This window comes from Morone saxatilis, unplaced genomic scaffold, assembly GCF_004916995.1.
Source record: "Morone saxatilis isolate NCDOM2014 unplaced genomic scaffold, NCSU_SB_2.0 Contig8, whole genome shotgun sequence".
NCBI classification, from domain to species: domain Eukaryota; kingdom Metazoa; phylum Chordata; class Actinopteri; family Moronidae; genus Morone; species Morone saxatilis.
In genome coordinates, this window is record NW_023340257.1 from 12289607 (window position 1) to 12314626 (window position 25020).

At 38.7% G+C, this 25020-nt stretch overlaps 1 protein-coding gene across 2 annotated transcripts in view; it reads right to left on the bottom strand.

The window, feature by feature from the left end:
- Positions 1-2685: 2685 nt before the first annotated feature.
- The window catches only part of pdgfd (platelet derived growth factor d), a 50117-nt gene continuing 27782 nt past the window's right edge, over positions 2686-25020 (bottom strand). For both annotated transcript variants that reach the window (XM_035680280.1, XM_035680279.1), the window contains exons 4-7: positions 17480-17539; positions 14679-14892; positions 8185-8402; positions 2686-5716 (exon numbers count right to left, since the gene is read on the bottom strand). In XM_035680280.1, the coding sequence (XP_035536173.1) occupies positions 5582-5716; positions 8185-8402; positions 14679-14892; positions 17480-17539 (627 nt within the window). In that variant the 3' untranslated portion in view covers positions 2686-5581. The remainder of the gene's footprint in view (positions 5717-8184; positions 8403-14678; positions 14893-17479; positions 17540-25020) is intronic.

Here is a 25020-nt window from a genome sequence, read left to right on the forward strand (position 1 = left end):
TGCCCATAATCACAGACCAAAGAGGGAGATATGAAAATGGTTTGAAAAGCAAAGTGAGTGCTGGGAGGTATTATGCATGTTAGAGGCCACCCCTATGACTGATGCATGATGGTAAGATTGAAAATCGACAATTGCTTTAACACTGCTTCCAGACATGCACTTATAGTAACACCATCAGAGAAAGGGAAATATGTGAAATGACAAATGGGGTATAAAAAATATAAGTAGATAGAGGGAGACAGGAGAGAGAGATCACAACAGAGGTCCTCAGATGTTTCCCTCCATCTTTGTGGTTTCATTTCCTGGTTTCCCAGGTAACAGCAGGGTGGATTTGTACTGATAAGAAATACAAAGAAAGCAAAGGAGAAGAGAAAAAATGTGAAGACAATGAGAAGAAAATAATGGAACCAAGGAATACATGTGAAACATGACTGGATTAAAAGGAAAGTGGGATACTGGCACAAGGAAGCACAGTAGAGACTGGGTGGATTGTTAAACGACTGTTGGGGAAAACATAGAATCAGCTAAAGAATGAGAGGGCATCAGTGGTGGTACTATACCATAGTGTCAATTAGATTTACTTATTTATTTATTATTGATTTTTTTTTTTCAAAAGCACAGTCCGAGAACAGCCTAATCTGTTTGAGTTGACATTTTGTGTATTTGTGTGTCTTTGCCCACAAGGAAAAGATAAGAAGCTGCTGACAGATACAAAAACAGCCTTATAAGAATGATGGGTTCAAACCTCTCTCTATCTGACCTTCTCTCTCTCTCTCTCTCTTCTGATTGATCAACCTTTTCCCATAGTCCCTCTCTCTATTTACTTCACATTTTAAACTGTAATCTTAATTCTACTCACTCTTGTTTATCTTGCTGTATTTCTTCTTATTCAGTCTTTCTCATCTCTGTGGGGACTGAGAGAAGGCTACCTTGTTTTGTTTCCCTTTATCTTAGAATAACTCTGAAACTAGTCAGTGATGGACTGGTGGATGAAAGGATGGGGAGATGGATGGACAGACAGACAGACAAACAGACAAATGACTGGCTGGTCGATGGCATGTGGGATGTGACTGGCTGGCTGTACGAGGGAGACTGCTGTGTAATGATAACCCCACAGGAAGGGTTGCCACAGCAACCACTGGGACAGGAAACAGCCTTGAGAGATGTAGAAAATGACTTGAATAAAATGAAAATAGGACATGAATAATATTTTAATTTAATTAATTTCTATACATTTTGATAATTTTTTTAATCATGTGACGAATGCTGTGTCCATATCATAGGAGTTTGAGTAAATATCAGTTTCTGATTTGTAAATGGAGTTTGCGTCACAGCCATTTTGTAATTATGACAGGTGAACTAATTTGTCTGAATGTCTTAACATATTAAACAAGATTTGCAGCAATGTTATCTCTGACTCTGTATTGAGGGTGTTGGTCATTTTGTTGATGTTAATGGACTCCATTTCTAAACTAAACATTTGCTAGTGTCATACACTAGAGAACCGGAGAAACTAGGCACTCTGGAGTGTGCATAAGCATCACATACTTTGGATTTACGCCCAAAATCCGACCCACATCCCATGCATATCAGGCAACTGAGAAAGTTAGGGAAGGTCTCACTTTTTAAGTTACGTTATAACCCATTGACACATTGGCAAAAAAAAGTTTTTAATACATAAAAATAATATGTAAAATAATTCAGAATCATACATATGGAACATTTAACATCAGTGTGTTAACAATGTCAGGATGAGAATGAGAGTGCCAAAGTACAGCATCCCAGAGCTGTTAACGGTACACTTTTCTTCTTAACCTATTAAATTTTACAATTATTTAGTTGTGCTGATGTGAATGCTCATGAGTTGCAAAAATGTGAATGTCCAATCTCCATCATCCCTCCCATATGTTTTGAAAGCAACAATTATGCCAGCTTTTCAGGCATCATTGAGCAGGCCAACAACCAAGCCAATCAGATATTTATAGGCGGTATTAGGAATGGGTACATCATTTTCTTGTTCCAGAGCCACAAAATTTGCAACAAGCATGGATAAAACTGACAAATCTCAAATCAGCATATTTTTTCAATTGATACAACGGATTGGCCACTTGCTACTGATTGTTTAGGGGAAAATAACCCTTCTCTAAAGAAGAAAACATTGACACAGATTCAGACTGAAATGTCACATAACTTTTACTGTCATTCAGTCTGATTATCAGGCTGCCTGAACCTTTTCCGTGTGTCTGGACTTGTGCTGACTCACAGGATCAGAGTATTGTAAAGGTGCTGCGGCAAACTTGAGGTGACTATAATTAGTAGACATTTGACGCAATTCTATAACCTCTCCTGAACTTATCATTGATACACTGGTCTTAAAAGCACGTCTGTGGTTTCCATGGTGACCTGTGTGCTCTGTGTGTTGTATGCAAGAACACTGCAAACTCTTTCTTTTTCTCTTCTTCTTGCACTCTGTGTTTAGTGTTTATACTTTACCTCTCTCCCAGTTTCTCCCTACACCTTATTCTCCAGTGTGATGTACCCACTGAAACATAACACATTTTCTATTATGCTCTACAGTTGATCAAACAAGTTGTTCTTTACAGTATTTGGTTGTTGTTGTTTTTTTTTTTTTTGGGGGGGGGGCAACATGGACTGGAGGCACTAATGCTAGAAACACTCAAGACAACCAGCTGATATTTTTAATAAAACAATAAAGGAAAAACACAATAAATTATTTAAGTAAAGCATACAGTTTTGTCATGAAGGTTTTTCCAAATACAGCAAAGCAGGTTGACTGTTTTCTTTTTTTGCTAAAACTAACATCAACAACTTTTCTCTGAGTTGAAAATATGACCGTACAATCCCCCACAATCCTCAGAAACTAAGCTGAAACTCTGGGCCAAATCTTACCTTTTGATGCTCATAGTTAACGTAAATAAACCAAAACATTTGCACAAGCAGGTTTAAATGTCTGCCGTTGAAATACATGTGATTTCTATTGAAAAGAACTGGAAGTGAACACAAACGGTTATGAGGAAAAAGAGGAATGTCAACTTTGGGGCACGCAACACTGGAATGTGCTGATAACGTCAGAAAACTGGCAGACACAGGATGCACACACACACTCACACACACGCACAGACACCCCACACATAAATTTGCAATATCATAAAAGCTCAAACATAGTCGTTGGTACAGTAACTACATTTTGCAGCAAAGCATCTTGGAAAATGAGACGTTACCTAATCACCATCTGGCTCATTAGCTACGGAAGATATAACTGGGTAATTAACCTGATAACCATCCTCTGTGAAATTTGAACGAATCACCAACTCGTTATGAGTTTTATGGATATCTTTGTGTTTCAAAATGCAACACACAAGAATGAAAGCTAACTTTTGCAAGATAACGGAAGACAAAAGCTTTAAAGTAAAGTGAGGCTGTTTTAGATGAACTATAGCCAAGAACAACTGTGCATGCGTGCGTGTGTGGAGGGTGTCTGGGATGAAATCAGTTGGTATGTCACTGCGGCACAACCAGACACTACTTTGGAATATTTAGTGTTTTGTATCTGACAGCTGCCAGATAACACCATTGACTTGCAGTACACACATGCACATAAAAGCACTGCCGGCACACAGTTGATCGGGTTTCACTGTGACCGAGGAAATCGTCTCAGTGTCCAGTTATTCTTTTTTTGCCTGTCTTTAGAACAAAAGTAGTGTGTAAAATCCCATTTTCTCGGCGTAAATCCAGCCTGTCGGGGGTTCTTGGAGTGTGATGGTGGGACACATGGGATATGATGGAGGGATGACAGATGACAGTGTCTTTTATTTCTCACAGCTGGGTCATGTGTATGGAAATGATAAGCAGTTAGTTTGAATTCTCACTGTGTTGCTTTGATACTCTAGTTACTTACACACACACACACACACACACACTTGCACGCATAGTCACATGCCGACCATTCACATGCTTGTACCTGCTGCCAGCTCTCACAGACTGTTGGTAACCCTCCACCTCTTAAACAAAAGGACCTCTTCCTGAGCTGTTACAGGCAGACTGCACACACATACACACGCATACACACACTCACTCAAGTATCAGTTGTATTTTCAGACCAAGAACATTACTCCAATTCCCACAGATCTCTTTTTCACTGTGGTGCTGCTGCAGATGTGCAAAGAAGTGGGTCAGATAGTGATACATATGAGCATCTTCATAAGCAGCGTGACAAAAAAAAAAAAGAAAAACATGAACATGCTGATTGAACTCGCTGAAGTAGCTGCAATCTTTTATGTACTGTATCTTGGAAGTAGCTCCCCTCAGCTCTCATCCAGGAGAGCTGGTAATCTACAAATAGGTGGCTTGCTTGATTGTCCCTTTTCTGTCTGTAGCCTTTCCTGAAAAAAACTCCCAGTTGCTCTTCCTGAGTGTCTCTCCATCTTTCCTCTTATGTGTTTGGGGTCTAAGGATCACAGTTTTATCCGTGTTAGCAGAATTCCGGTTAGCAGTTGGAATGCCAGGAACGCTCAGAAAACTGGGCAGACCGCGACGGCCTCATCTGACATCTCCTTTGATGTGTTGGAGAATGACTGATGGAGGGAGAGAGGATGTGCGTGCATTAGAGAGAGAGAAAGAAAAGGAGTGGAAAGTGTATGGATGGAAGGACAGACAAAGGGAATATATGCAGGAATGTGTGCAAAAGAAAGGAGGGCTGCACTGAAAAACAGAGAAGTGAAAAATTCAGTATAAATAACTACCGTTTTTATCTTTAGGTAGGAGTGGAAGCCTAGAGTGAATGTGTGTGTGTGTGTTAATGTGCAATTCAGATCTGGAGGGTTGTGGTTAGCCTAATTTCACATCAAGATAAAGTGTTATTTTGGCCTACACTTCCTCCAACCCTTCTCCCTCCCTCTGTCTGTCTCACGCTCCCTCAACCCAGCATATTCCTGGCAGAAGAAGTGCCTGAAGTCTCATTATAACACGAAGATACATGCTCATGAAATAGGAATACAAAAACAGTTTACACAGTGGTTGGAGTCAATTTCGATTCAATCAAGTTGGTATCCATTGAACTCCTTTGATCATTGTGTAAATGTAAGTTACAATATGGTTAGAATACAATAGATACAATATGGATGTTATTTCTACATAATGTGGTATTTTTCTATATTCCAAATGTGTTTCATTATTTAGTTTTTGGTGGAAAAAAACGGATTTAATTTGCAGTGAATTCCTTTGGAGACAATCCACTGTTATTTGAACACTTTACAGTGCACATTATGTTTAAATGGGGTCTATACAGGCAAGATTTAGACACCAAGTTGCAGGGAAGTTAAAGATCAATTGTGTTTGGCTAGAAACATTAATGCATTTACAAGTTTGGCCTGTTTACAGAGGAAGTTAGGTGTTTTACTTGCAAGAACAAATGTCAATGTGTACGATGCAAGCTGTCAGTCAAATTGCTGCCTTCTTCTTTGCTGCATGTGTGTTGCTGTTATTGTATGAAGTCCGTTGCAAAAGAGATAAAAGAAGAACTCGTCCAACAGTTCCAGATGCACGTGCCAGTCTGAGTGTCTCAGCGAGGGGGCTGGGAGGGACACGCACACTCACACTTTTCATGGTGTGTGAGGAAGATCTCGTCTATGATCCAGCGCACCCGCGGCCTCCGCTGGCTCTGATGCAGAGTGACCTCTGGGGAGTACTTCAGCACCTAAAAGAGTCAGAAAATAAGAGGATGAAGAGACGGGGTGAGAAAGTGGATTCACTGTTGGGTGTTGAAAATACTTTGTCAGCTCATTGTTGTTGATACCAATAAATCCAATTTGAAAGAGGGAGAGACATGTAGATGTAGAGAAAATAATGAGGAGCTGATGTAAAGTTGGTTTAAAGAACATCATTCATGACAAATCACTGCAGGAGTTCAACAGGAAAGAGAAGCACTGCTCCCTGAGAGTAACTGCACATATTGCAAAAATCTTGACAGTAAAGCAAGTGAAGGACGTCGAAATATAGATTAGAAAGCAAAGGCAAGGCTTCTAAGAATGCAGCATGCAAGGCAGTGTACTGTGAAACTCCGGGGGCCATTATAATACAATTACATGCCCACCCATCACCTTGTTAATCATAACTGACCACACTGGAATTCCTCTATTATTCTGTGCCAAAAGACAAAACAGCATACAGTATCTTTTAAAACATACCAACATAAGACACTTACAGCAAATGAAGGGATGTGTACACTCAGACTACAGACGTGCACCCACAGATATATACAGTATGTTGTTTTTACCATGTCAAAAGGTTTGAGTATTGTGGTTTTAAGCAAAAATTAGACCACTGTTTACTAATGTGGAGTCAAGAGTTTACAAGGCTCTTTTTACAGTCAGAGTCTATAAAAAATTACTATATACTTTATTTGATAGTTAGATTTAGTCAGTGTTTTACTATAACTGAGTTTGTTGCAAATGGCCACATTGTTCGCAGGTGCCACTTCTAATGTGAAAACAGAGTAGAAGTACAAATTGTTCCACAACTGATGCAGTGAATTTGTTCTCCAAAGCTCAGTGAAAGCAAGGCTGCCCATGATTTATGTCAGGACTTCCTAGCACTGAAACAATAGTGTGAGTAATAATGTGTTCCTTTAGAAGTTCAGTCAGTGAAGGAAGCAGTTACAGGTCTAAGACGGCCTGCAAGGAGAGAGCAGAATGGAAATCTCTCACAAATACACACACAACGGTACACAACCACACACTCATTAGAACCCACATACAAGCAGTTTATGCATGTACAGTATATACATACACAAACACACCCCATACACACTGACTTACACACACACTAATGCATTGCACAACCCAAATCCCACTTTTGTCTAAATTCCCATTGTACGATTTTTAACAGGGAGAGAGAGAGACAGAGAGAGAGAGCCCTGAGGAACATGTTTCAATAATGAAGCTATATGAGAACAAAGACACAAAGAGATGGATGGAAGAGGGAGAAAAGAATGAATGAATGACAGGCTTAAAGAACAAGAATGGTGCATTGCAAAGGGATAAATTGAAAATGGGAATTGGGAAGAATGAAAGGATGATGGAAGCCCACAGAGAGAGAGAGAGAGAGAGAGAGAGAATGCTAACAATGCGCTGAGAGAGATATGGAGAGATTGGAAAGAGAAAGACGAGGCTGACATAGAAACATATGGAGGAGAGAAGCGGGGAGAAAGTGTGAGGCTGCTGGTGCATTGCTGCTTCATTGTTGATGCGGCGCTTGCCCAATCTCTCTCTCTCTCTCTCTCTCACTCTCTCTCTCCCCCCCTCCCTCACATACTTACTCACACAAAATGCATACTGGACATTTTACATGTTAGTCTCATGTTTGAATAAGCATTATCACTGTTCTGTAACAAGTCTCAATTGAATGCCATCACATTATTGAAAACTCATTCATTAATATCATGTTTTACACTTCCTGATTTTAATTTCCTTGTGTATAAGAGTTTTTATTATTTTTGTGCTTTTAGGAAGGTGGAAAAAGATGTGCTTTTAACATATTTCTGCATATGCTTGTGTGTGCTCTGGCCCTTCGTGTCTGATCTGTTGATAAAAAAGGTGTTTTAGTAAATTTTCTTCCTCTTGTGGTACAGGATGAAGGAGGGGAAATGGCAATGAAAACCCACAGTGATCATCTAGGAACTAGGCAAGGTCACAACCTAACGTTTTTAAATTTTTCATCTATGCTTGCAGACTACTACACTCCTTCTACTAACTTTTAAAATAACTGGTAACTGAGAGAACTTTCTTTTGTCCTTCACATCATTCATTTTCAACTCAGTGCCGCTCTTCAGCAGTGACACCGCTCCCTTTCATGACACCAGGTATCAAATGTTACATGAGCCAATGCAGAAAATTTACATAACAGAAACCTACATTTATAAGATACACACATTAGTGTATCTGTGAGTGTGTGTGTGTGTTGTATCCATTCCTCTGGTGTTCGTACTGTACTGTATGACTATGACTCTAGCTAGTAATTATTAAAACTGTGTGTGAGGAAGACAGAAAAAGAAGAGAGAAAGAAAAAAGAGAAAGGAAAAAGGGACAGAAGGACCAAACTTGATATCTAATATCATAGTTTGAGTGATGCTTTGACAGAAGTGTGTCGTCGTGTTATAGGACCTACCTCATGTAGTTTGAGTGTCGTCTTGGAGGCCTGACAGGTGCAGCCGCTGTTCCAGTTGTCAGTTCCACAGCCACAGTTGCCTCCGCAGCGTTTGACCAGCAGACATCGAGGGAAGAAGACGGCGTTGGTGGCTCTGAGCTCCTCACGCAGGTTTACAGAGTAGTTGCGAGGAGTACAGCTGTATCGCTTGACATCATCAAAGAGGCGGTTTAGATCAACTGGACAGTGAGAGAGAAAAAGAGAGAAAATAACCTGTTAAGTTTTTGTTCCATCAATGTTTCCTCATTGCTGTAGTGTATGTGAACTGCACATTACAGAGGTTACTTTGCAAGGTCACTTTGTGTTAAGCCTGTAGTGTGACATGTTATTCTTTGTATTTTATCTTACTGAACTTTAAGATTTGGCCTTTTTCTTTTTTTTAATTAATTTGATATCATGTCAACTTACTTTTCTTTTTTATTTATTTATTTTAATAAACTTAAAGACATCAGTCCCTCATCAACTGCTTATTGGAAAAGCTACTGTTGTGTTATATGGTATGAAACAATGAACAAACGATTGTTTTTCTATCATAGCATAGCAGTGGCCTACACTTATGAGAGAAAGACAAAAATCTATTTCGATTTATTATTGCTTGCCTTTTGCATCACATTATTAATCGAAATGTGTGCCATGTTGGAGACAGAGATGGGAGAATGAAACTGGGGAGGAAGGCAAATAAGGCAAAGTGGCTGTAATTCACACTAAAAATATGCTTAATATTGATTGAATGAAAATGGTTGAAAGATGGAGAGAGACTATTAGATATGAGGGCAATTGCAACAACAATTCACTGTAAATGGAGAGACGAGTAGAAGAAAGAGAGACATAAAGATGAAGAAAGAGAGAACACAGGCCAGAAGAGGAAGCAGGGGCCATTAATTGATTGTTGATTGAATGTATTGACCACAGTCTTTCTTTAAGTCATCACTTTGGAGAAAATGAGCTTGTTTGTGCACGTAGGACCTTAGTTCATTGGTCTGCTGCACTGGTTTAAAACTAATTTCAGGGGAATCAAAGGGACTATGGGACAGGCTGATAAGCTGGAGATAAGTGATTAAAGCACCTCTCCAGAGGGGAAAACCAGGAGCACCAGAACCAGGAGCTTGATTAAAATCTGTCTGTTTCACTAGTATTGGATTCATAGACCACTGACTGAATGACATAAGTGCACATTGCTGCTCAGCACAAGGAGAGGCTGAGGCCAAACTGTATCAGGGGAGCATTTACTTTGAGGCTGTCAAATGTTTGTAAGGCAAAGACATATTTATAATGTGTTTGAGGAGAGAACCATAATAATTATCTTTAAATACTAATACTAAGTTAAAATCTTTTTTCTTTAACAGATACATTTTTTTAAAATCGAGAATAGTGAAATTTTACTGGTACTGACTACTAAATTTCTTTATTGAAGATCAGGCCTACTAAATTGAGCCCTATCAAGCTCTATAGAAGGTATGTCTTTCCCCCACCTTAGCTGCCTATAACTGCTTGTAGCCACTTTGATAATGAAATGATTCTCTGTCGCTGAAGTGGCTAAACTAAAAAAAAACATGATGCTATTATTAAATTGGACTTCTATTATCTAGCTCATTGCAGTTTTTCTTTTAAAGCATTTCAGAAGCCTTTTCATTCTGTGAATAGGCTCTATGAACCTGCCCAAGGAGGACTCATCTGTACTGGGGATGGGAAGGCATGGCCTCACTCAAAACAGCCTAACTGACATTGTTACACAGACTACCAAAGCAGTAGTATGACGCATTATGTATGCCACAGTAGACTGGATTAGTTTGGATATTTAAGAAAAGATCCATTAGTCAACATGAACTGATGAATATTTAGCTCTTAATTACACATTTTACACATCTATCAGTGGACAGCGAGGCACAACTGATTCAAGTTATTTGAGCACTCTGGTTTGATTTATTTACTGTACTGATAAAAAAAGGGGTGTAAAAGCTTTAGGGGCATTCACTTAATGGGCTCTTAAGGAGACAGGCTTGAGCACCATGGGAGGCACCCACTGGACTACATTCTGATGCTTCACTACCTACAGGAAGCACTTTAGGAGAAGGTGACTGAGCAACCCCTCAGCAAAAGCAACATGACAAGAAGAAATCGCTGATGCGTTCACTTTTATGGAAGAATGCGTCCTCTGTCCAACAGAAAGAGGCAAAATATCACTAAAGAAAGTAGTGGGTTGAGCCCCTACAAACCTTGCCCTTTAGGTACCTTTAGGTGGTCTGAGCCTATGCACACTGCATATTTACCAGGGTCCAAACAACTGCTTACTGTACTGTACATCTAAGACAGAACCCATAGAGAACAAAAAAGGTTCAAGACGTGACATCACCAATTGGGTTTCTTTTGCATATCATAGCTCCGATCTCAATTCAGGAGCTATCGTAATCGACCCTGAACCCACCCAAGTGCTCTCCTCCCACACAAAAACAAACATTGCAAGTGGTGTGGAGATCTTCCATCATTATGAGACTGAAAGAAAGTAGAAGCAGGATTAGGGTATGAGGGCCATTTCCACAGCCAGTACAAGGTGGGTTTGGTCGTTTGCCCAACAAGTACAGCCTATAGTACAAAGAGCCAATTAGAGAGCACAGCCTGGGTGAAATGGGATAATCCTTTCTTGAAATAACTGCAATATTCCTTAAACAAGTTCATTTGCAGTGAAGATGAATGACATTTTCGTGAGCCAGCACTAGATTTTTCACTTCATTGAAGTACAATGGGCTTTTACGACCCAAAACAAGACTAAAAGGACTTGTCAAGATCGATATTTGCAGTGAACTACAACAGTATAGCTTGGTGAGAATGGCTTGTTTTTTAGCTTTGCTGCAAAAATGCAACAATAAAGATCAGTCATGCAATAGAAACAGCCTAGAAATCTCATGTCCTCAATAGTATAACAATGACAAATTTGCTAGTTGTGCAATATTGTGTTTGAGTGAGAAACCAAAAGGAAATGCAGTGGGATCAAGAGAAGCCTAATGGGATTGATAATCAATAAGCAATTGTTCACAAAAATAAATCTTTGCTTTGAGGGTTTCCATTAATGACATAAAGCATGTGGGAAACCCAATGAACAATGAAGAGAGAGAGAAGAACGGGATGTGATCATTTGATCATTTGGCAATACAGAGGGAGTGAGGGATGAGGCTAGAAGGGGCTCTCTTTATATTGACAACCTCGATTGTGGTGAGATACAAGAGGGATATAGAAAAGAAATGCTATGAATGAAAGCTAACTGTATTTGTATTTGGGTATGAGGTATATATTTGCATGCTCCTCTAAAATCCAAGCATTCTCTATTAGAGACAGTTGCTGTGTGCATATCCGCTACATGCTAAATGAAACAGCTCATTCTAAGATAATATGAATATATATATTCCATTTCTGCCAGTAGATCCTCCTAAATGTTACCCATTGGACCTTTAATATTTAATCTTATCATCTAGGACAACAGTACAGAGCCTGCTGCACTAACGCAGTTCCCAGCTCACAGCCAAATCATAGAAAGCTTCTTTTTCCAGCATCTCCTTTTGTTGTGAAAGGTACAGGTGACAAAAAAACTCCATCATTTCTCTTTTTGTTATATTACTGAAGAGCAAAACAGCAGATTTTCAACATGTGAAGGTTTCATAGTTGATGGCACAACTGAGAATGTCAAGCGCCATGACAGGTGTCTCTAACATTTGTAATGTTTGTTTACGCCTCCCAAAGAGATGCAAGGCTTGATGTAAAGGAGTTGGTACAAAAGCACACTGAGTCACCTGCGACTGTTTTGGCTCTGGTGGGCACATTCAATGCTAATGTGAGTTTGAGTGTGTGGGAGTAAGTAAGGTGCATGTTTATATTGCACGATTGAAGACCAGATCGTGTGAGTGTGTTTGTGCTTGCAAGGCCGAGCTTGTGTCTCTTTAAGGGGAATAAGTGTAATCTCAGAGACGCAGTGGTGTGGAACCCTGTCAGGGAGTGTGGGGGAGAAAAAGACAGAAAGACTGAAAGCAAGCAAGACTTCGAGAATGACTATGTCACTCATACAGCCACCAACATGAAAAAATGTCTGTGTGTGCGACAATTATAGATTCTGCTCTTAAGTTCAACACAAGAATTGGTATCTTTGTATGAATATTATTATGTTTTAATGTGACCTATGTATTTGTTAGTCTGCATGCATATGAGTTACTTGGACTTGGAGTCTCCTAATTAATATTATGATCAGACTTACTGTCCTTCAAAAAAACAAAGGTGGGTGTGAGCTATTGAGTGTGTGTGTGTGTGTGTGTGTCTTAATGAAAACAAAGCTAAGCTGCTGACTGTGGCACATTTCTGCTCCGCTGCACAGGTTGAATTTTCAATTAGAGAGAGCTACGCCGGTACAGTATATCAAAAAGACCTGCAGCACCTATGCACCTCCCTGTAAGTGCTGCAACATGCACAAACTCCCCCAATATAAAGAGCCTTCTTATGCCAGCCGAGCACACACATTCACTGATAAACAGAGATAGATTTGCTGTCAAGCACAAATATTTACTAAGGAACAGGAGAGCCCTCGGGTAGAAAGACAGGGAGAGTGGAGGAGAGAGATACAGGGGCACAGGTGAGAGAGATGAGGTCGAAAGCACTCAGGTCTGTCGCAAGCCTGAATGCTTTTATACGTTTAACACTCACACACACATGTGTGGGTGTAATAAGTGTTTGCATGCCAGAATTTTATATCTGCGCTTAAGGACAAAATCTATTGCCTCAGTGACTCCAGGTCGTTGTCACTGACTTCACAGTAAAGAATTGCGTTGAACTGCTGGTCTTGTGTCACCATAAATCTGTCACTGACTCACTTTCAGACCAACTACAGGGCAAATTGTTCATGTGATGATGCAAAAACCTAGTCAGGCTACTGTGTTTTGTTGCATCATAATATGAACAGGAGTTGGTTTCAGTTTTCATGATGATCTTTTATATTTGCACAAAATTGGAAAATTGTATTTCCGTACACACCTTTTTCAAGTTCAAAAAGTATTTTCACACCCAAATTCATCAAAACCATCTTTAATTTCTGTGTTCAGCACAGGGGAACAAAGCGCACAGATGTTTCTTCTACATTTATATATCCTCTACATGCCAGATTATGTGTTGCCCTCAACCACCAAATGTCTTTGGTGGTTGAGGGTTGAGGGTTTCTAGGCATTTCTTAACACAGACTGGATGGCAGTTTCAATTACATATGCAACACTAACCCTAACCTTTCATTGGCTGTCATCTGTGCTATATCTGATCATAAGCAAAGTGCCTCTGTGACATTTCCTTCAAATTACTGAGACTTTGTCCACTGCATTGCTATACCACAGAGTTTTATGTATAGCCCAATTACTGAGAATGGGCCTCCTGCTGTTTGGGTCTTTCTTGGTCAGCACAAGGTAGCACACTCGCCCCTCCCCTCCATCACACCAGCTACCAACGACTGCACCAGTCTGCAGTGAAATACTGTGAACGCAGCATAGTTATTGAGGATCACCATCTGCAGCACAATAAAATGGGATGAGAACATCACCGCTCTCTTCTTGCTGCATAAACTTTACAAACTCAACCTGTTACTACAAGTCATTTGGCCTCACTAGAAAAGATCTTTTCCCATGCTGTGCTTATATTTTGACACATTTAAATGGTCAATATTTCTGTTAAATGTCTCTTTACACATTTAAAGAGAGAAAACTATTTCCACACTACATAATCCTTTACAAAAACAGTATCTGCTTGATTCATATGATCCTTATACAAAGTGGAATATTAAAACCAAAGATCTTATTTTTATGGCAGCACAATTTAGATGATATCAAATATTCTGTATCTTTACTAGCTTTTAGAGCCCCATTTACCATTATTTTAATCTACCCAAATGTGTTTGTGTGACATGAAGTTGTTAGTACTGTTGAACTATTGATTGATCCTGCAACTCTTTTTTTTCAGACACTTGCAGCTTATTGTTTAAGTTTTTGCAAATACATTTTTGTATGTCTACCGTACACACAGAACACACATTTTACCCACCCACAGGAGCTTTATTTGAGTTTATATGCATGTCTTGCTAGTTAGACATTGAATTGTAGAGCTAATATGTACAATTGTGATGCTGCAAAACTGGAAATGTATAGCTTGATAGCATTCAACGGACAGTAAATACTGTCTGTAAATACAAGTCTGTTTAAGTCCTGCATGGGAAAAACTGTGTCAGCATTATATTTGATGCAGTTATATTAAAACCAAATGAAAGATAATGATAATGATAATGATTATCGCCGTATACAGTAAAGCACTGTCAATCAAGGACATATATGTTTGGGTTCAGTGTTCAGCAATCCTGGAAGACTGTGTGATGACGTACATATGTTTATTGGAAAGGTTCATTTGAAGTTGCAGATATAAAGTGGGCTATATCTTACCTTTATTATGTCTGCTTGCCAGATGATAGGCCCTGGATCTATAATGTATGTGTGTTTGAGTGTAGATGCTGTCCAGGTCCTGTCGCCAGGTGTCTGGGCTCAGGGATCTGAGAAGCTGCTCTACAGTGTCAAAGGCAGCTATGGTCCGGTCCAAATCGTCCAATGAGAAAGGAACCTCTGTGACTGCTGCTGGCATCTGTTGTCCACCACTGTCCTACAAAGGTCAAAAGGTGAGGACAAAATTATTAAATCTATTGTAAATTTAAGCCTATTCTACTCTAGCAATTGTTCATTTATAGCATTTTTACCTACAGCACATTAGGGAAATCACAGGCAGCCATATGCCAAAACATTGGAAATCTGTTGGCTTTATTATTTTTTTCACCATTATTATTCAACAGAGAACTATAATACAATCCCATTGAAAAGGTTACTGGAGAACCAGTGGACAAGTCAGTGTTTTGCAGTATCTGGTGAATCGGTTGGCTATGCTGAATATTTTTCATGAAATGTGGAATCAATAGCTGTATGCAAAGAGATAGGAGGGTATATCTGCAGTGGTTTTCTGAACTTTCTGAAATCCTTGACAATGTTCTTGGTTCCTTACAAACTGCATATTTTATTGTTCAGACTGTAGTTACAGCATGTGCTGTGGTGGGGAGGTCAGCACAGTTTCTTTGCAAGCATTGAAAATATATCCAAGGATTCATCGGAAGAGTTAGAGATATCAACAGATATCGAAACTGCCACAAAGAAGCAGCAAACATAAAGGCCAAAGTCAGTGTCATATTGACATTCCTCTAACACATTCAATCATTTAAGAGATCCCTACTAAACATTTCAAACAGAGCTTTTAGTGCAATGGAAAACAGATTTTCAAGGAGACGTCTTAACTTGATGACTCCAGTTTCTTCCTTCACAGTTTAGCTCTTTGGCTTTCTCTCAACATCTGTGATGCATTTCAATTACAGTAATATACTGTTGTTATATCTTTCTGTATAGTGGAGTGTGGTCTGAACACTAAAAATTGTGCATTTACTGTGATTCTAAATTACCTCTATGCACATACCTGTAGTAAAGCACACTGTGATGGAAAAACTATGTACAGTGTTTCACCACAGGTATATGCTTGCATCCAGTCACAGCAGTCTGACTCAAACTTGAAAATGCTAAAAATCATTACATGCTCTATAATTTGAGGTTTACTTTGCCTCAATATTTTGTCATTAAACCTGCTCAGTAATAATTTCCCATTTATATGAATTGTTTTTTTATAATAATTTATACATATGATTTTAATATTTTTTGCAACAATACTTTTATATACCACTGTATATCAAACACAGTCATTTACCCTTTGTGTAAATGTCAACATGTAGTTTGAGACAGAGATAAGAAAATATAATAAAGATAAGTAAGAAACTTAAGGGATAATGGGTGTCAAAAGTAGCACAGATGATTCCTATATGGCCCCTGCTCTCTGCTGCCGGCTATTTATCTAGCTAGGAGGCCATTGCAATCAAATTCTTATAACATGTAGGACTATTATGCCTGTGACATTAGCTGCCATAACCAGCAGTGACTTCCATATAGGTCAAAGCACAAAGTGAGCTCCTGACAAAGATGTCAGGAGCTTATGGTGGGGGACATTAAAGCTAACATAAGAACTGAAGTACACCTCTGAGACTTTATATTTATTGTAACTTTTATTTATTGTGACTCAATGAGTATACATTAAAAATGATCATTTTAAAATCACTCTGCATGCTATAAAAATGTGACTCCTAAAACAAAAATAATGGCATGACAATTCACCTGAATGTTGAAGTGAAAAGTCAAAAGCTCCATTATATTATTTTTCAAACAACTACATATTGTCATTTGTAAAATTTGTATTTATGTTCACTATAAATGTAAAAACTAGAGTAAGGATAACAAAATGCTCAAAATCAACACATCACTGAGGGCTTATCTTTATGATGAATATATCACACTTTGTATTATCGCCGTTGCCGCAATAAACATAATGTAAAACGACCTGAAATCAAGAAGCAGATAGTGTTTTATTTAAATATATAGTGGAAGAGGCCAACAAACTGTACATGTACATCCCATTGGCACTGGCAGTGACATATCCGCATGCAAAGACATACACCCACACACTTACAACCATTATCAATCCATGCAGAAAAACTGCCACACAGCCCGACGCACACTAATTATTATAGTCACATATGTCACTGAACCCCACTGCTCCTACACACAGACACACACAAATTATACTGATGTACTTATAAAAACATTAGTCTAAGTAAGCACGTCATTTTACATCTCAAGCTTCATGCATAATAAATACAATACATACATGCATGAATGTATTCTGTGTGTGGGTGTGTGCCTATGCAATTGGACCATATGTCATATTTATTAGTGTAGCCACTGTTGCTTCAGAAGACACTTGTGATGTGGGGTGATGCCGTTGGTAGGGTACCTAGGTAGGTAGGTATGTGCTGAATTATCATATTAACTGTATGGTCCATGTTCTTAAAAGTTATTAAAAGTTAGTTTGGAACAAAAAAGTTTTCAATGAAATGAGATTGTATAATCCTGACACTGGTGACGACATTTTCCTAGCTGTACATTTCTTTTTATGTTGTGCAAAACTGTCAAATATGCATTCATTGGTTGATGTGCAAGCTCTGTTCCTGCCATAAATATGTCTTATTAAGGTGAGGTTAAGCTTTAATTTTAATTCTAGGATTTTAAGAATTCATAAGTGCGTATGTGTGTTCATGACTCACCGACATGAGCATAGTGACAGCCTCCCAGTTGGTGTTGGATGCAGGCAGAGAAGAGTCATACTGCAGGAATGGACAACAGAAATAACAATAATCATTAATTGATCAATTGAGCAGACTATGGATGAGAAAACCATTATGAAGAGAAGAAAGGGAAAGATGATTACTGAGATTTTGTTTTGTTTCGTGCCTTAAAGGTCCAGTATGTAACATTTCGGAGGATCTATTGGCAGAAATGGTATATAATATTCATAGATATGTTTTCATTAGTGTATAATCACCTAAAAATAAGAATCTTGTGCTTTTGTTCCCTTAGACTTTTTGTATAGAGAGGGAACGGGTCGACTTCCATGCATGCCGCCATGATGAACCACCATGTTTCTACAGTAGCCTAGAATAGACAAACCAACCACTAGCTCCGTTTGATTTTTTTTTTGTGATTTTTGCGCCCACCGTAGTTTCTTCTACACACTTGGAAGGTGAGCAGCCACTAAATCCACTAAATCCTACACATTGGTCCCTTTAAATAGGTGGATTGATATGTGTAGAAAACGTACTGAAAGTGTATCTGGTACATTAGTTTGCCAACTGATCCAAAAACATTGTTGGTGTGAATTGCATTTTATGCCACGTGGTTTATTTCTTCTCTATAATTTCTTAGACTTATTTCTACATTTTCTCAGGTACTACAGTCAGTGGTTGTCAACCTGGGCCCCGGGGAACTCCAAGGGTCCTTGAGGGAGTTCCAGTGACTATTCTACTCTGTTCTTAACAGATGTGTATCCCTAAGTCAGCGGCCTGAGGTCTATCTTTAATATTAAAAACATTGAGAACCACAGCTGTAAGTGATAATAGAGGTTAGCTACCTACAGTAAATCCACATGGAAAGGGTTAGGAAAACATCATGATCATCATAAAGGCAAATGCTTATTGCAATGCCCTTACTTATTCAAACTTTTCAAATAGTTGCATTTAAACACAACTTGTATGACATGTGGTGGAGCTACATGTGTAATCTAAGGTTATCCAAAATATCCAGGTGTCTGCCTGTCTAACTGATTGTCAGTATGTCAAGAAAATCCTAAAAGAATTTTCAATGAAACTGGTCACAACATGCCTGTGTGTGTGTGTGTGTGTGTGTGTGTGTGAGTGTTTGTGTATGTGAAAGAAATCAAACTCTGGTCAAAGCACGTTTAGGTGATAAAAACTCATCAGACTGACATATTTGGCACACATGCACACATTCTTTGTTCTTCTATTTCTCTCTCACACACACACACACACACACACACAGTCTCTGGCATCACCCTCTGTACTATACAGACATAAAATCTTCCTGGCTATCGAATCCCTCTCCTTGAAGAGTCTTAAATACCATCTCCGGTCAATATGGAACAGTTAATCTGTCTCAACTACACTTCAAAGACACACTGCCCTCAATTTATCTCGGTGTGTGTGTATGTCTAAGTTTGCATCTGCTAATGTAATAGAGTTGACATCAAAGTCTGTCAGCAAGCAATGGTTTTTGTTTAACACATTCTTGCATGTGGCCTTTGGATAAATGTACTCATACACATAAACGCACACCCAATCCAGCTGTGAATGAGGTCAGAAGGTTTCCTGTAAGTGTGTGTGTGCCAGTAAATGCATGTTTACAGATTACTAGTCTCATTCCCTTTTAAGGTTAAAGGCTTCATTTCAAGCACATCTGGGACACTGGGCTGGAAAAAAGTTGAAGAGACAGGGATCAGAACCTATAGAGGGACAACTGAAAACCTTTGAGCGTACAGACTGTAGTCACCTACAGCACCAAACTTTTATCCTCTCTTTTTTTTAAATGTCTGTATTCTTATTTTTTTTAATAAAATTGATTCTTGTTGTTCTTGTTGAATGGAAGTTTACTATGCAACATGTAGATTAAACCTTTATGCAGGTTTATGTTTTTAACTGATCAAAAACGCTCACTTTTCCGAATGTAGTTCAGTTTACTTTTTTTGGAGAAAAATAACGCCTTCTAGTTCTAGTAGGTTTGATGTCCACGCTGACTTATTACAATAGTATTAAGGGGTCTAAGTTACATGAACCTACTGGTAGTATTAGTCATACTGCTTTTGTGTGGGGGAATGCACTTTGCTTATTTGTCTTCTCTGATGTCAAGAACAGATGAGCAGGTAGAAACAAGACAGAAAAGAGAAGTCTTGCACTGTTATATCCGCAAGGGATAGTTACTGTGTGGCTGGTATGTTTCACTTACTTTTTAATGAGGAATTGCATGATATAAAACATTGCATTTCATTTGAACTCTTTTTAACTTTATACTCATGTACTTTAACTCATGTGCACATGTGCATATGTGATAATGTGCACATAGTTACTAAATAATGTTGTGTAATTATAAATGTAGAATATACAGATTACTACCTTGACAGGTCATGGTCAGCATATGGATTTATTATTAGTTTATCTTTTGAATTAATATACAAATCATGTCTTCTATCACACAAGCCTGTGGTTGGTCTGCTTTGCTTTAACACCGTTACCAACAGCAACTGGAGAAAGATTTTTCTTTTTAAGTGGTGGTCTTGGAATAGTGGTTTAGTCCAGCCAGGGTTTGAGCTTTTACACAAGCCTAAAAGAGCCAAAATAAGCAGGCTGTTGAACCAGATTTAGTTTGAATCATACAAAAATTTAAATGTACTATTTGTTTATGCAAAGCAGTATAAACATGAAAATGTAGCATTTACATGTTGGATTTTTTTACATGCCTAATAAGGAAATGGCAGATGATGTAAATAAACACCTCTGTAAATTTCATGTAGCAAAGTTAAGAAATCTGCAACTCCAGGTTCAAATATAGAAAGTAGTCAACAGAATGTACGAGCATCTTTTTCAGGGGGTATTTGTTACGTTGCTAAAAGAAGCTCATTTTGTAGGTGACTTGTTTTTGAATATAATTTCTTGTTTGATTTATGAAGCAATATTTTTTTAGAAGCTTAAAGTAATATTTCAGGGAATATCGCCATGTTCACTGGTGGTGAGGGAACAAATTCTTATTTACAGTAGCAGTCTAGTGGAGGGGACACCAGGGAGCTGCCCCTTTCAACCTCCATTTTGTACAGTTGTACACTGGAGCAGCTGAGGATTAAGTGTGTGGTAGATGGTGAGGAAGGCAAGAGCATTTCCCTGTCAACTTTTATTCTGCATGACCAGTTATCTCACTTACAGACGGAGAACATTTAAGTTAGTAGATAAATCACACCTGCTACATTTATGCTGTCTAATCTGTGTCTGAGTCTAAGCTAATTTTCAAGTTAAAGCCAAAAAAATGCTTCTTAGCACAGTGGCTTTCCTTGTTGTTCTTGTAGTTAACTTTGATACTTTTGACGGTGTCTCTTGGGGATTGACTTTAAAACAGTATTAAAGTAGAGACTTATATTAATTACTCATATTTGCTTTTACATTGATACCTACACTCGGGTTGGGTCAGTAAATTAGTGGACATTGATTTTTTACTTTTTTACTGAACTTCCAGCAGCAGCAACAGAGATTTGCAGAACAACAAACTTAAAATCTAAAATCTCAAATAGACACGTCAACAACATCAAAAGACTCTATTAGAGGGAAAAATTCAATAAATAATTTTTTATATGTCTTTGAAAGCCCTTGATTGATGCTGTTTATCATCGAGCATTACCACAAAAACACACAAATATGTTGGTTTCATTTTAAGTTATATTCCAGGGTACATCAACTAACTATGTAGAAAGCAGATGACTTAGAATGGCATTCTGGGAACTAACTTGAGTCATATTCTTCGATCAATTAGTGGTCTTTTCCTGCTGCACCTGGCTTAGCAACACTTCCCAGGAATACCCCCCCCCCCAAACAAAAAGAACATTACTGTTAATTGTATCATGTCAGAGTGTCAGAGATGTTAGAGCTGCTTCTATACACACTGAATATAATGAGGCCGAATTGTGCTCTCATAAAGCTTTTCTTTGGGACTTTACAACCAAATAGCTCCTAAATGTTTATCGTACGCAGTCAAAAGCACTCATTACTTCATGTAAGCCTGCACTGCAGATGACAAATCACACCCGCTGAAAACAAGATTTGAAAAGGATCAAAGAATAATGATCTGGGGGAAAAACAGTGACATGAATAATGAGTAAGGCCTTTGTTTGACTGCAGTGTTGCCTACAGTTGGTGGGGTTTTGTTTCTTTGGAGGAGACCCAATCTGAAATGTGGTCTACTTTATTAGACCCTGTTTACACTTTCAAGTGTGTTATATATGAATACAATTCAGATGGGTTTTAATACACTTTTCTTTACACTTGATGATGATGATGACATGATATACTGCAGGTGTCTCCAATAAACAGATCAAAAATCTGACTGCAATCTGTCTTGGTTTTCCTGGGTTACAAACAAATCTGCCTGAGCCTCACTCTAACACAGTGAATAGTAGTAAAACTCCTGAAGCTGTTTGGTGTCGGCTAAAAATCACCAGTAGAAGAGTAAAAGGGCACTTCAGCAGTTAAGAGAGTTAAGCAGATACGTACTGTAGCAATTGTGCAGATTTAACACAACACAAACATGGGTAACGCAAGCTGACTACAGGCAAGTCTTCAGTGCTCTTATTGACAACGCTCCCTCACCCCTGCAGATCAATGCTCTCTTATCCACAGATAATTCAGTGGTTGACCTGATCTGGCATCAGATAAGTGCTACAACAGCTTTTTATGTCTTATATATTACTGTATGTGTTGAAATTGTTAGAGGCAATTTTTCCTGAAGCTCATTTCAGATCAAATAGCTATCCAAACAGTTCAAGGCACATAAAGTGGCTAAGTATAGAGCGAGAACACCAAGAGTACAGTGGCACAATGGTCACTACGAACCCAGAAGACCTAATCAGACAGGTGTTGATTCAGATTGATTTGGAGAAAGGGATAATAGGTGTAACACACAGAGCGACAGATTTTAAGCATGGCAAGGATTTAGTAGTGAAAATGTGTTTTGTTTTGGTCTATATTCACTCTCTTTTCCCTGTATGCTTCCATCCGACTCCACGCTGCCCTTTCTCTCTCTCACACTGATCCTGTTTTACTTTCCCTCATGGTTTTTCTTTTATCAACCTCAGTCCAGTCTGTATCTCACTACCTTGCAGATGCCTCTCTCAGTTCAGGTTGTTTTAGTCATTAGCTGACATGCTGATACCATCTCAGACACCTGTTCTCTCCTTCCATTGCTGCTTCTCCTCATTCTCTCTCTCTGCCTCCTTTCCTCTCTCTGCCTTCTCTCCTCCTCCCTCTTATCTGTTCGACAGGTCTGGAGAGAACAAATTAAACCTGCTAAATTAAGCCACACACAGCTCCAGTCTAGCTGAAGGCAAGCTGTGTGTGTTGTGTGCTGTGTGTTGTGTGTGTGTGTGTGTGTGTTGTGTGGTGTGTGTTTGTGTGTGTGAGAGAGTGAGTGTGTGTGAGAGAGATAGAGAGAAAAGACAAAAACACACACTCAAACACAAGAGCTCTTTGAAAAATGGGTAAATAAGATAAGCCCCAAGAGCTGGATTCTGTTTTAAATGTACAGAGGTGTGATTATTTGACCAAAGGGTGAGGAGGAAGGGAAGACAGAGAGAAGCAGTGAGCATCTGAGAAAGAGATAAGGGAGTTATATTTTTAGATACTTTTACTTTGTTGTCATTATGCTGGGTCAAACAAGGTGAAGTTGCTCTCTAGTATTTTTAGTTGAGGTCATTAAGGGCTCATCTGGCTCAAACATACAGTTCACGGCTGTGGGATTCCTCTGTTGCCCTTACACTGTGTGTCAGGTCTGTGTGTTGCCATAGCAACCGAGGACACATGGATTTGTTGTGGTGTGGGGTTTTGAGGTCATGTACTTTTCTGTGACAGTTTGGATTTTATAGCATTTTATAGACACTTCAATGGTCGTGTCTGGACATCAGTTAGAAGAAATCGGAGGAACTATTTTCTTGAAATTTATAGCTGTAATTTGATTTTGTGTGACTTTTCACAGTACATCACATGTATAGGCTACCTACATATACTGTACATATGGAAAAAACATACTGTTCTTAATCTACTATCCTTTAAAAATCACCTCCTACTCAAACATTAAAATGCTACTCATATATTAATTAATCAATAATAATAACCCAATAATATAATACACTGTATATAGCACTGTGACAGTGGTCCTTCTGCATTATAACTACCTTTTAGTTAAGTTATTTTTAAAGACTTTTATTTGTAAATTAGTATTTTCTACATTGTGATATTGATTGATTTTACTTACAGGATAAAGCTTAAGAAGTGTTCCCTCTGTGTAGCTAAAGCCTGATCAACAGTAGCTTATTCATTTGTGGTACTGGTGTAATAAAAACCCATTAATAAACCTGTCTGATACTTCCTTACCATGAACATGGACACCGTAGTTTACTATGAGTTGATTCCACAGACATCACCCTGCTGCTGTAAATATTAGCTAAAAATGTGAATTTATCCGCAGATAGAAATAGTCCCCAACAAATGCACTATTTACTCCAGTTTAAGTGACATTTGCTAAAAAACTACAATGCCAAATCAAGAAAAGAAATGAGCTCTTAAAAAAAAAAAACTATAATTATGTTAAATGTTAAATACATTTTCATTAGGAACCAGTGAGCTTTGGACTGAGACAGGGCAGGGAAGTCATAACGCTTTTATCAAATATTATTGGTTAGTCTTGGCCGTTTTATGGGATTTCATGACAATAAGAAGCCTATTACAGATTTAAGTTAAAAAAATCCCAGTACTTCTTAGGAATTTGGGGCTGAAAATAGTGTTTGCTGTTGCAGAGATTTAGTATAAACTGTGATGAGAGCCAGGTAAATGTTTCCACAGGAGCTGTGAAATCAAAAGGACTGTGAAGGATTTACTGCAAATACAGTATCTTCCCCTCTCTTTCTCTGCCTTGCCCTTTACTCCACTTGCTGATACCACTTTTTTTTCCTCGCGATGCCACTAGTTCAACCCTGTCTGTGATGCTGTGTCACTTCCCCTCTCGCTTTTCTGCACTCATAAGAGAAAGCCAGGGAACATCTTTAAATGCCTGCCTGTCTCTCCACTGCTCTTTTTCTTCCCCTTTCCCCTCTGATTATAGGTTGGGGGAACATCTTCAAATCAGAGTACTCTCTTTCTTCTTTCCCCTTCCTGACAGAATGACAAAGCTAATCTCCTTATCCGTTCTTTTGACAGCCTTTAAGAGAACCCTTTCCCTCCCACCCTCCTCCCTCTATCCCTCCATCTCTCCTCGACTGTCGAGCGGACGTGTGAGAAAAGAACAGTTGGCTAATACATTTTGGCATTTTACCGACAGTGTTACTAGATCCTACCTCTCTTTCTTCCTTTTATCCCCGCCCCCACCACCACCTCCACCCCATCTCTCCCTTTTATTGCCAAGAGTGAAAAAAGCATTTTACCTGGAGCACTGCAGTGGTTCTCGGGCTGAACCCGATGTTAACATTTTTTTTTTTTTTTTT